At 46.0% G+C, this 12359-nt stretch overlaps 1 protein-coding gene across 6 annotated transcripts in view; it reads right to left on the minus strand.

Moving 5' to 3' along the window:
• Positions 1-12035, minus strand: part of SYDE2 (synapse defective Rho GTPase homolog 2) — a 45387-nt gene extending 33352 nt beyond the window's left edge. For 2 of the 6 annotated variants that reach the window (XR_014565387.1, XM_083743209.1), the window contains exons 1-2: positions 9840-12035; positions 3957-4655 (exon numbers count right to left, since the gene is read on the minus strand). Coding sequence is in view for 5 of the 6 variants with exons in the window: in XM_083743209.1 (XP_083599335.1) it covers positions 3957-4655; positions 9840-11298 (2158 nt within the window). In the remaining variant the exon portion in view is untranslated. The remainder of the gene's footprint in view (positions 1-3956; positions 4656-9839) is intronic. The other 4 variants (XM_083743206.1, XM_083743205.1, XM_083743208.1 and 1 more) reach the window with 3 other exon arrangements.
• Between the last annotated feature and the right edge of the window lie 324 nt (positions 12036-12359).

A 12359-nucleotide genomic window follows, 5' to 3' on the forward strand; every position in this document is an offset into this window, starting at 1 on the left:
AGAGAACGAGTTCTGCTCCCAGAGTCTCTCAACCAAGTATCTCTATTGTAGAACAAGTATGTTGCTTTTGCTGTATATTGTCCTTTATGCACACTGCTCTCTGAAAGTGAGAATGGAATTATCAAGGAGTATTATATAATGGGGGGTGAGGGTGACGCTGTGGGTTAAACCACAGAGCCTAGGACTTGCCGATCAGAAGGTTGACGGTTCAAATCCCCGCGACGGGGTGAGCTCCCGTTGCTCGGTCCCTGCTCCTGCCAACCTAGCAGTTCGAAAGCACGTCAAAGTGCAAGTAGATAAATAGGTACAGCTCCGGCAGGAAGGTAAACGGCGTTTCCGTGTGCTGCTCTGGTTCGCCAGAAGCGGCTTAGTCATGCTGGCCACATGACTCGGAAGCTGTATGCCGGCTCCCTCGGCCAATAAAATGAGATGAGCATCGCAACCCCAGAGTCGGTCACGACTGGACCTAATGGTCAGCGGTCCCTTTACCTTTACCTTTATTATATAATAAAGAATTCACCTATGCAGTTCCCACTGGGACAAACAGAAATACCGCTGTGATCTTTGCCACATCCCAAGTGCATTATCAGATATTTGTAATGAAAAGCAAGCGCTTGAAAAAAAACCAAAGTCTTACAATAAGTCAGCTTTGGTGGTTTTTTTTTTTTTTGCCATCATAAATACGTGTGCAGACACTCAAAACAAGTAACAGAGAAAGAAAAGGCATCTTTTGCGGTCAGTTTAAATTCATCATCTTGGCACAGAGGTGTCGCAAGCTTTTCAATATGGGACCTGGGGTGGAGGTGGGGAACTACACAAGGTTATAAACTGCCTTCTGCAGATAACACAAAAAGTGAAGATAGCCACATTGGCCCGTGAGCTTGTGTAACCTAGTTTTTAAAAAGTTATAGAGCTTCTGCAATAAAGCAATTAAATGCACAGCCACACACCCACTTCTTTCAAAGCTAGAGACCAACAAGCATCACATGGGAATCACTGTACTTCATAAAGTCAGATCTCATCTCATCTACTCAATCGAAGTCTATTTAATCCATCAAGTCAATCCTAATTAAATCAACATGTACACAACTCTGCTCAGACGCAGAAAGGCTGACTCAAATTAACCCCAGAAGTCAATACTCAAGAGTCCTCAACGTGCTCCCCCACCACCAGTTATACTAAACGGATACAGCTATTGTCTTGGACCGAACACATTCATTTGGTCTAATGCAAACTGGCTATATAAAATTGTGATCAAAAGCACCAGCCTTCTGTTTTCGAAGGAAGTCTGCAAGGCTATTTATCTTTCTCCTCCCACAGCTACACATTCATACAGAAAGCCTTACCAACTCTGAAGCTGCAGTTCTTATATAAAAGGCAACGCATTACAGTAAAAACAGAAAGCTTTTTTATCTAAATATGGACTACTTGGCTGCAGGATGGAATGCAAATAATGTTCCTTTCAGTACCTCCTGAACTAAATATACTGCTCTCCCTTTTTTATGATTTGAGGAAGTCTTAAGGATGCTAGGTATAATTCAGTAAACATTATCTCGGAAAACCTCAGCAGCAAACACTATAGTTAAGATGGAAATAGCAATAGAGAGACACTTATTTTCAGAAAGCTTGCAATTGTCTAAAAAAGAGATTTCCTCTATGGCAGGCAAGCAGTTTAGGATTGCTGTTTTTTCTTATGAGAGTCCTGCTGCTTAATTCTGGAATGGTTAAAAAAACACAGCATAGCACATACAGGAGAATTCTGTACCAAGAAAATAAGACAGTAAAATGCGAGTGACTTAGAAAGCATGATGAGTATTAAACAATGTGATGCTTACTGAGAAGCCAACTCATGCAGCCTTTCTGCGGTCACGCAGTTCAAGACTTCTGTTTCAGCAGCCCTTCAGGAGGGATGGTTCTGTTGCCAGGTTTAGATATATACATGCAGAGTTGGAAGAGAAAGTTGCTTTTTTTGTAAAGGGGAGGCAGTATGTCATCTGCCTCTTGCTGGTTTTAAAAGTCAGGGAGAAGAGTTGAATGAAAAATGGACAAAGCACAACTGTCGCTGTGAACAGCACAACCATGCCAAGTTCACCCTTCTGCACTGGCTAGTAAAAGTTATCCTGTGTCCTGACAACATCATGTTTTGTGTTTTTTTTTCCCATCGGCAACAGTCAGCAATGTGCAGCAATGGCAGGAAAGGTAAGTTCCCCTACGTTGTTGCAAAGCTTGATATTGAGTGTCGTGTTTGATGGCAGCCCTATCTTGATTTGCAGGAAAGTAACAATAAAAATCATACTTAGTGCAAATCAGAACCTGGAAAGATATTAAAGACATTTATTAGTAAGTCCCCTTGAAGAAGCACTACACAAAATTCCGTTTGCATGCAACGGTTAAGCTGTTTAGTCTCCATTACGGGCAACAAGGATGATTAGATGATATTCCAGATCTGCTAAAAGGTATTCTGAGAAATATAGCAATCATATCTGTTGTGCTGTTATGGAAACAGGTCAATTATGGACAAGGAAAGTATTTCAAAATCAATACTCAGCATAAAAACTATACATAAGCTGGCATCTGCCCCACCCCAAAGGATATCCCTTTTGGGGGCGGGGGAAATATTTAGAAAATCACTAGGCAGAAGACAGTAACAATCAGCTATGATTGAAAGCCATGAAGACATTTACATCCCACTTCAGAGTAACTGCATGTGCTACTCAGTACTACACATTCATACAAACAAATTGATTTGCCCTGCTGCCATTTATGTGACAATTTTGTCTGGAGGAGCTGTCATTTCAGCTTTGACTGAAATTAACTGTAGACACCTTAACAGGATTAAAAGAATCACTAAGTACTCCTTAGCAATAAAGCCAATTACGTAACAGCAGGGACTCTCTTCATCAATTATTGCATTCAATGTGATTACTATTCAATGGACACAGAGGCAAGACTGCATTCATTAACTCAATACACAAGGAACAGTATAGGATAAATTTGCAATCAATTTCACCAGGGTTCATTATAGGCACCACAATCATGAACCAATCTTGATTTAGTTAAGCAACAAATTTTCCCCAGTGAGTTGAAAGCCTCTATATAATTTCCCTTAATTCAAAAACGAACTTTAATCTATCAGAAGTCCTCTGCCAATACTCGTGGGAGCTATGTATGTATTAAGAAATTGATCCATGAAACATGGCATAAAATGCATGCAGATTTCCTACAGCGGTCATATTTACACTTTACCAGCTTGCAAATAAAGTATATATTACTATGAACTCAGTAGAAGCCACAAAAAATAGCTAGTATGTCTCAAGAAAAGCATAACTCTGATGTTGTAGAAATTAAAAGCACACACAAAATGGAATCCGCCCCCCTCCTCGCTTCTTGTTTTGTTTTTGTTTTTTAAAAACAACCCTGAGAAGCAAAGCCAATTTAGAAACAATGTTAGGCGTATCCCTATAGACAGCACTATTAAGAAAAATGTTCAATAAGTTGTAATGGGCAATTTGTGTTATATAGTTTGTTCTAAGAACTGAACAAAAATTAAAATGTCAGTTCTACGCAAACAAAAATCAACGGCAGATCTCATATTGTAGGATATAACTAATTCCCAATCATGGCTGAAAATAGTGTTTCTGCAAACCTACTAGAATGATTGGGAGAGATGTTTCTACATGAGCAAATGAAAGTTTCAGAATTCGTTACAGAAGAAACCCAAAGTAGGCCTAGTGAAACTAAAGCTTTCTAAAAGAGTAAGTCTGGTTAAAAAACTCAGTTCATTTCTGAATGAAGATGCATTGATCAAGCTGTATGAGTGAATTAATGCTTACGTAAGACTTGAACTTCCAGAGAAATGGGACTTTCAGCTTACCCCAAAATGATAGCTAGTACCACCTTATGAAATGCAATATTTAACAACATCGCTGTAGGTTAAATGTTTGCACTCCTCTTACCTCCCAAAGTACCTTTTAATGTAGGGCTATCTTCCACTGCAAACCCAGTCTGAATACTGCATGTAGGCTTTTGCTTGTGTACTTGCAAATGTTCCATGGAATGTACAGCATCTACTTCATTAATTTCCCTGGGCAGAGTGTTTCCGACACAGTCTAGGACGTGTGCGAGGCCTTCGTTAGGCCTTACGACTTTAACCAAGTCATTCCCAGAAGGCACCTTGCAATTAATGGCTTGAGGGTCCAAATGGTCAGCATTACAACCAGGGAAATTGGGCTCATCGTCTTCAGGGATAGGGTTGTACCATATTTCTCCTTCATCATCTGCATCGTTATCATCCCCAAAATCTAAAGTACAGTTTCGCTGTGCCAAAGAGCTTGCCCCATTCTCAACAGCTCGTACGCAACCAATTCTTCTTTTAGGGCTTTCATGCCCTAGAAGTTTGGGGAAAAGGTGAGGCATCTTCGGCTCAAGCAATGGGCTGGGTGATTTCTGTCTCTCGTGCGTTTCTTTTGAAATTTTCTTATACGAGTTTCCTTTTTCCAAACTGGGCACCCTTGGAGAACTTTGATGTAGCCAGTTACGTTTCTTGGACACGGTGATGCTGGCAATCCGAGGCCTGCACTCAGCGACTTCGGTGGATTTGAAGTTCTTAAGTTCTCTTCTGCTCACCGATGGTATGTACACTGTTTCAATCAAATCTGTAAAGGACGGGGAGGAGGGAAACAGAGAGAGCCAATTGAAATTGGGGAGTGGGGTGGTCTACAGCAGCACATTGCAAAAGCTCTGATGGAAACAGAGTTCCCTTGATTTTACTTCCCCCCTTTTTTAAATCAAAAAACTACACAAACTCTGTAGCTATACATTATACACACATTATATCCGTATACAGGCATAGCTTAGCATACAGGCATTCTACACAGTTTCAATATACAACAGGGATGGCGGACGGGGAGGGGGAGGCTGTATATTTTAATGGCTAAATATTCAAATATGACCAGATGCACAGATCCGACAGCAATAAAAGTCTTGAAGTAACTACAAATGGTAGGACAGTCGTGTCTGAACATGCATCACATTCCAAGTGTGCAGACACAGCGAGAAAAGGACCTACCCCACCCCCACCCCAATATCAGACACTGCTTGATAAACATTAAGTTAGGGAGCATGTTATAATGTAGCTATCATGGCCCACCAAGGGACCAGATTCTTGACTAGTTCAGATTCTTTCATCCTTCTGGGACTTGGCTTGGGCTACCATCATGGCCTCCCAATAGTCCATATGCTAAACAAATACTCACTAAGAAAATCCTGTAATTTTACTAGAACATGGAAGCGGGGTTTAAGAAAAGTTTCGCTGTGTTACTGTCTCCTATGGAACAAATTAACATTTAAAGTTATTAGGCAAAAAAAAAAAAAAATTGTACAAATGAAGCCATTAGGCAGAACATTTCCCATCAGCCAATCAAACTCGGGGTTACGACCAAGAACAGAATAGAACTTGACTTCATTTAACTTTACCCATGCCTCCATACAACCTATTCAAGCAGACAGGATTCATTCTACCTATTTTTAAAAACGCAAATGGGTAAGTTCTTTGTTAAAACACTACTACTAATAATAATCACTCGCTATGTTGGTTTATATATTTTGTTATTACTCAAAATCTGAAAGGCTAAAGTCCGCCCCTGTATGGGGCAAGAAACATTCTTACATCTCAACCCAGATTTCTGGAGTAAGTCTTTTTCTTTTCCTGCGACTACTCAAGTCTGTACAATTAACAGGCACCTTGTAATTATGTGCATTTTTACCTTCCCATGTCTGTAAAACAATACACAGAATGTAGTACCATTGTGCAACCAATACTTAGAATGCTCTGGCTAATTATATTTTTCTGAAGCAGTGTTTTGCAATAAATCTAGGAGGATTTAGAGCAATGAAACTTTAAACCAGGCATGATCCTAAAACAGAACTTAAAACAAAACTGGGGAGGGGAGAGGCACCCTCGAAAAGCATTTTCCACTGAAGCTATTCCACACACACTTATGTGGAAAAGTTAAAACATGAAAGAAACTGTATTAAAAAGCAACTGCTTCTTTCAGTTAAGATTAGAGACCACACACTGTTAAAGAGGAGTATTTGAATAAATAAGTTATTAACGTTTAATTTACAAGCTGGTTCATTCATTATAAAAAGCACCGATACCTGCTAATGCAAGTGACTATTTCACACAAGCACTGTTAACACTAAAGTGGACATCCTGGAGCTTTGTTAAATGTCCTGGCTTTCCTGCAATATCTAGACTGATCACAGCCATGGCTGTGGGAGAATGGGCCACTTGAGGGTACTGGGGGCCAGTTGCCATGAGATGCCCCTGGGGGCAACATTTGCAGAGGAGGAGGAGAATCCCTTCTCTTTAACTGCCCCATAGAAATGAGAATTTTGACAGGAGCACTTGCTGAAATTCCCTTTCCTGTGCAGTCTGTTTCTTTACAACTGAGCACCTTAGCAAGATACACATCTCTGTGTTTGTAGGACGATGAAGCAATTCACCAGTGTCCACCCTATATTAAAAGGGCAAGTTTTCCCTTCTCCATTAGGGACAAGTTAGGAAAGCTAACAGCCCTCCGGAGAGCAGTTTCTCAACACATAACTCATATCCATAGCTACTCAACATTAATCACACATGTACAAACTAGACCTAAGGCTATGTCTAGTTTACAAAAACAGCAGAAGCAAGTTTAACAAGGGCAAAGCACCACAGCGATCCTGTAGATTTATTGCAGCAATCCTAATTAGAAGTTATTTAAGGTGGGGGGGGCAGGGGGTGCTAAGATGCAATGACAAAACATATTCAAACCCTGTGTAGTCTTTGAATTGTGTGATCTTATTACCTGGAAGTAAATCCCGCTGAACACCATGGGGCTTGCTTACGAGGAAGCATGCCTCGGTCTACACCAGAGGTTCCCAAACTTATTTGACCTACTGGCCCCTTTTCAGGAAAAAACCAAAACAAAACATTACCCAGCACCCCCCAGAAAATCTACCTTCTTTACAGAAAGGTGCAGTGACAAATTTGTGTTCTTTTATGTATCTATATTTCTACCTATGTTCTACAACATAGTAAATAAAGATGTAGTTGTAAACAACGGATGAAACATGTAGTTTTTCAAAATTTTCTTCTCTTCGTGCTTCCACTGCCCCCTTATTTTTATTCAATGCCCCATCCCAATTGCACCCGAGGTTACTACCGCCCCCATCATTCCAGTGCCTCCCCCCAGGGGGCGGTATCACCCACTTTGAGAAGCATTGGCCTACACTGATATACAGAATTTGTCTGTTTTGGAAATACTTTCAATCAGCTGTGCACACATTGTACCTATAGAGTACATGCAAAATGCATTACTTTCCTCAAGAAATTCTGGGCACTGCTGTTTAAGAATTGCTAGAAATTGCATCTCTGTGAAGAATAAACTACAGTGCCCAGAATTACTGTGAGTGAAAGAATGTGCTTTAAAGACGTAGCAGGTACACAGGTCTTGCTTTAATTGTCACAGAATGTGATCAGTGGTGTGCTAAGTACTGATTTCTTGTGTGTGACCTGGGCACTGTGGAGGGTGCCTTTGATTTAGTACAGAACACAACAGCTGATTTAAGGTGGGTGCCATCTTCCCTCATACTAGCATCTTTAATATTTGTCTCTCCCTGCACTTTTTTGTCTTGACGAACTAGATAAGGTAATACAGTATAGGATTTATTGAGCTGTACTGTTTCTTGGATGTTAAGCAGAGGGCGATACAGCAGAAAATGGTCCAGAACAACACAGAGGGCCAAGGACAGGTTTAACAGGTGGAAAGGCCTGTATCTCCCCTTAGGATAAACCAATCAAAACTACTAAGCTACCCATTTAAATTAGAAAGCTCTTTGATTAAGCATTTCTAAAATCTTCTAAATAAATAACTCAATGGGGCTGCTCTAAGCATGACTCAATTTGGATCCAACCCAATGTTCTGATGAACTTGAAGTATTTCACAAAGGAAACTTACTATAGGCTTGCCCAGAAAAAGATAATTAAGCACTTTCCAAGTATTTATCATCATCATGACTGCTATTACTATTATTCGAATCTGTAGCTTCTCATTTCTACATACAATACTGGACTATCCACAATAATGTGGACTTTATAGAGAAATTAAACACCAAGGGACCTAGAAACTGAAAGCTTACTTCATATACGGTACTTTAATAAGTGAGCTATTAACACGGTTTAGCAACACGTTGCGAGATTAATGTATAAAAGGGAGGCATTTTTCTGGAAGCATCCATGTTGATTTGCCAACCCTTCTGGGAATGTTTCACCCCCTCAGGGCCAATAGAAATAAATGAGGCAGTGGTGCTTGACCAGATAACATTAACATGTTCCTCCCCACCCCACTGTGCTTCCCCCCCCCACTCCCCCCCTGTTTTTGTTTTGTCACCAGAATTGTGAGGTGTACTTGTGAACCTGCCATTGGGCAGAGATTTCAGGGGTGGGAGGGAGTTAATAAGTGTCACACGTCCATTATGATTTCACACAGAGGTTACAAATTAAAACAGTAACTGGGGCGGAGAGAGACAAATTGCTGGGGGGAGGAGGGGAGAAATAGTTCCAGACTAGGGATGACTTTTCACACTGTTCACAGCTGGGGAAGTGCTACTGGCAAACTCTCTGCTCTGCAACTTGGGGTAAAATGAGGACTGTTTATGAGGCAGCTCCTCCCCATCGGATTTAGAGTAGCACTGTGCCAGGTAGGGTCCTCCTCAAGGCTTACACCAGAGAAAGGGGTTGCACTGCTGCACCAGGCTCAAATGCTGCCAATGTGGCAAGTCCTCAATATTTCAATTTTCCCCCCAGTCTAAAATAAAATAAGCTCCCTGCACATGAAAAACAGCATGCAAGGGTAAATGTTAGGATGGAACCTCTCTCCTTGCTATGCCAGCTTTCCACCTGCAGCGATATTTGATGCGGAAAAGCCCTCCCCACAACTTACCTTTGGAGAAATCGAGGCTCAGAAGCATTACGCCTTCCCTCCCCTCCCCCCTTAATTAATATTTTAATGGCAGAATACAACAGAGCCAAAGGCAAGATTTTTTAAGTTTTTGCTGAATTTGAACGGGGGAGATCTATGCAACTGCTTAACTCTCCCAATGAAATAAGTGAGATGTAAATAAGCTTAAAAAAAATTCCAGCTTGCGCACTGGAATAAGGAGAAGTTATGGTTACTGTACGGTATTTCTTCCTATTCTACATGTACTCTCCTTTCCTTTAACTAACCTACTTGTCCTGGTCTGCAAACACAAGTGACCTCATTTTTGTGCGTGTGTGTGTGTTTTCCCTTCATGTGAATCCCACACACTACTTGCAAATTAGTATTTGGCAGGCAAACTTTACGAAAGCCTTGTCTCTTTCTCAACACTCTGCATGCCTGTTATGGCAAACTTGCTATTTTTATGCAATACTGCAGAGAGTAGTCAACAAGCTTCACATGCCGTAAGCATTAGTTGTATACTCCATCCAGCCCAGAAATTGTGACTATTTTGCCTTTAGCAGAATGCAACAGAGCAGGTGAGGCTTGGAGTAGGCCTGCTCCTTAATTAAAATAAACAAAAGGCAAGTCTCCTGCACCTGAAAGCAATTCAGCCAAGTGAAGCTTTTCCCAAATGCAAGGGTGCAAGGGTGAGGCAAACTGCACTGAAGTGTTTTCTTTCTATCAAGCAGCTGTTAAAAGCACTGTCCATAAAATAAAATAAAATAAAATAAAAAGCACAGAGCAACTTTTGGGAGGCTTCCAAACCCCCAACCATGGGAAAGTGAGGAGGGGGGAAGTGGTCACAAAAATCATTACCTGTCAGCAAGATTCTTTGGTTTGAAGGGGATCCTAGGCCCTTTCCACCTTGACCCCTCAAGGGGGCAGGAGGCGGCGTTGCCGGCCCCTCTTCTCTGCCCAGAGGTGGCCCGCAGGTCCTGGATGTTTTTGCGGGAGACGAAGACGACGAAGCCCCCGCTGGCTCGCTGCGGCCTTTCATGCCCAGGGAGAGGAGGCGTCCTTTGTACATCCATTTCTGCAGCTTCCGGACCGTCACGGCGGGAGGCTTGAAGGGGCCGCCGTGGGTGCCTGCCGGAGGGCGCACGTGGCTTCTGCCGCCGCCCCCCTCCGCCGCCGGGTCCGCGGCGCCCTTCAGCGCCACCGCCTCGCCCAGGGCGGCGCACAGCTCCGAGCCCAGAAAGCGGCCCAAGTCGTCCCGCGGCAGCGCCGACGGATGTCCCTCGCAAGCGCTCCGGCTGCCGGGGCTTTGCTCGCAGCTGCTGTGGCCGGAGCAGCCGGCGGCAGCTGCGAGGCCGCCGCAGCCTAGTCCCCGCCTGGCGCCCGGCCGCTGCAGCAGGTGGCCCCGGGGCGGGGGGCCGAGCGCGCCGTCGCTGCTGCACCTCCGCAAGGGCGGCGGTCTGGCGGGCGGCTGGGCAGCGGGGAGGCTCTCCCAGCTCTTGCTGATGCCCCGGCGCCAGGCGGGGGCCCTGCCGGAGCCTTGGGAGCCGGAATCGGGCGCTCGCGACGGCGGGGACCCGTCCCCGCACGGGAAAGACCAGCTTGAGGCATCGTGGCTCCTCCCAGCCGGGGAGAAGGGCAGCGGGTGGGCAAGGGGCTGCGGGGAGCGGGCCCTGACAACGGGGCTAGCCGGGGGCAGGTCGTGCATGGCGTGGATCAGCAGGTAATAAGCCTCCTGCAGCTGGCTGCGAAGCCGGCCCGCGCTCTCTTGTGCCTTGGAGTGGCCGCCGCCGCCACTGCCAAGGGCCACGCTGCCGTCGGCGTTCCCCTGCGCCCGGCACGCCAATTTGGGGCAGCTCCAGCCGGGCAGGCTGTGGTTGTCGTAATAGTCCTCTTCCTCGCTCCCGCCGCCCCGCTCCAGTGCAGAGCCCGAGTCCTCCCCCCGGGGGAAAAACGACGACGACGAGAAGCAGAGTTCGGCCGCCGGCGGGGGCGCACGGAGCCCCGGCGGAGCCAGCTGCCGCGTCCCTTCCACGCGGTTCTTCGGCGGGCAAAGGCGGGCTCCGGGGGATTCTTCCTCAGGCGCCGCTGCCGCCTTCCCCCGCCGGGACCAAGCCTCCGACTCCTCCAGGTGGGGCGCGAAGACCCCGCCGCTGCCGAGCGCGCACGGCGCCCCGTTTCCCGGGCGCGCCAGATTCTGCTGGGCTCGGCTTCGAAGGGCGCCGCCTCCGCTGGGGTGCCCGGCGGCTTCCCCCGCCGCCCCTCGCTGCGCCCGCCTGCCCCGCAGCTTGGAGAGGGTCCTGCGCAGAGGGTCAGCCATGCCTGGCGCTGGTCGTCGCCTCTCTCCGCCTGGGGGCTAGTTGCTGGGCGCCGCCGCCGCTGCGCGCAAGGGTCCCCCTGAGGGAGACGGCGAGCGCGGCAGCCCGGAGCCCGGCTGGCAGGAGCGCCCCATGGTCCCCTCTCTCTCTCGCGCGCGCGTCCCGCTCTCTCTTCTTTCGCTGCTGCTGCTGCTCACTACATATTTGGCATAGCTGAGCGGGGTGAGAGGGCGCCCTGCAATGCGCATGCCTTGCTGCCAGCAGCTGGGCTGAGCGCTCTCGCAGGAGCCTCGCGCACACGGCCTCCCGCCGCCTCCTCGTTCCAGCCCCGAGGCTGCACAGGCTGGGATAGGACGTCGGAGAACAACAGGAGAGGCGAAGATTTTTTTTTCTTTTTTCTTTTACCCCGCGCACCTCCTCCCCTCCCCACGCGCAGGGGCGGGGCGAGCGCCGCTCCCTCTCCCCTCCTTCGCCTGGAAATTAACCCTTTAACTGGCCCCTCTAAGGCCCCTACTTTGCGCGAGCCTCAGTGAGCCTACCTTGGGCAAGGAATTGGGTTTAGCCGCGAGGCTGCTTGGCTTTCTTCTCCCTTTTTTCTGGGGAGGCTCCTCTGCCTTTGATAGCTAGAGCCCAGGGCAGTGGTTCTCAAAAGGTGTGGCAGGCGAAGGAGATGATGGCAAGTGGCTCAGGAAGATTCAAAGACAATCCAAAAACATTTAAACGTTTCAGTATAGCATAGCATAGCAATAATCTGCGGCGGGGGGGGGGGGGGGAGATATACAACGACAATCTCCAAGCCTTTCTTCAAAGACCATTGGCTATTTTTCTGCAGTTCTCCACTACATGCTGTTGTGAACAGCGATTTTCAACTCTGACAAATACTAAAGATCAGATAAGAGAAAGGCTTCTTTGCGTTGATGAGAAGAATTTGTCTGTCTCAAATTATACCTAATACAAATGAGATTACGCTGCAAAAGCAAGCTCACACCTTGCACTGAGATTGCATACATACTTACGGTAAATAAGCAAGCGGCTCATTTATGATTATATTTTGGGAATGGTT

This window comes from Podarcis gaigeae (assembly GCF_964106915.1).
Source record: "Podarcis gaigeae genome assembly, chromosome: 6".
NCBI lineage: Eukaryota > Metazoa > Chordata > Lepidosauria > Squamata > Lacertidae > Podarcis > Podarcis gaigeae.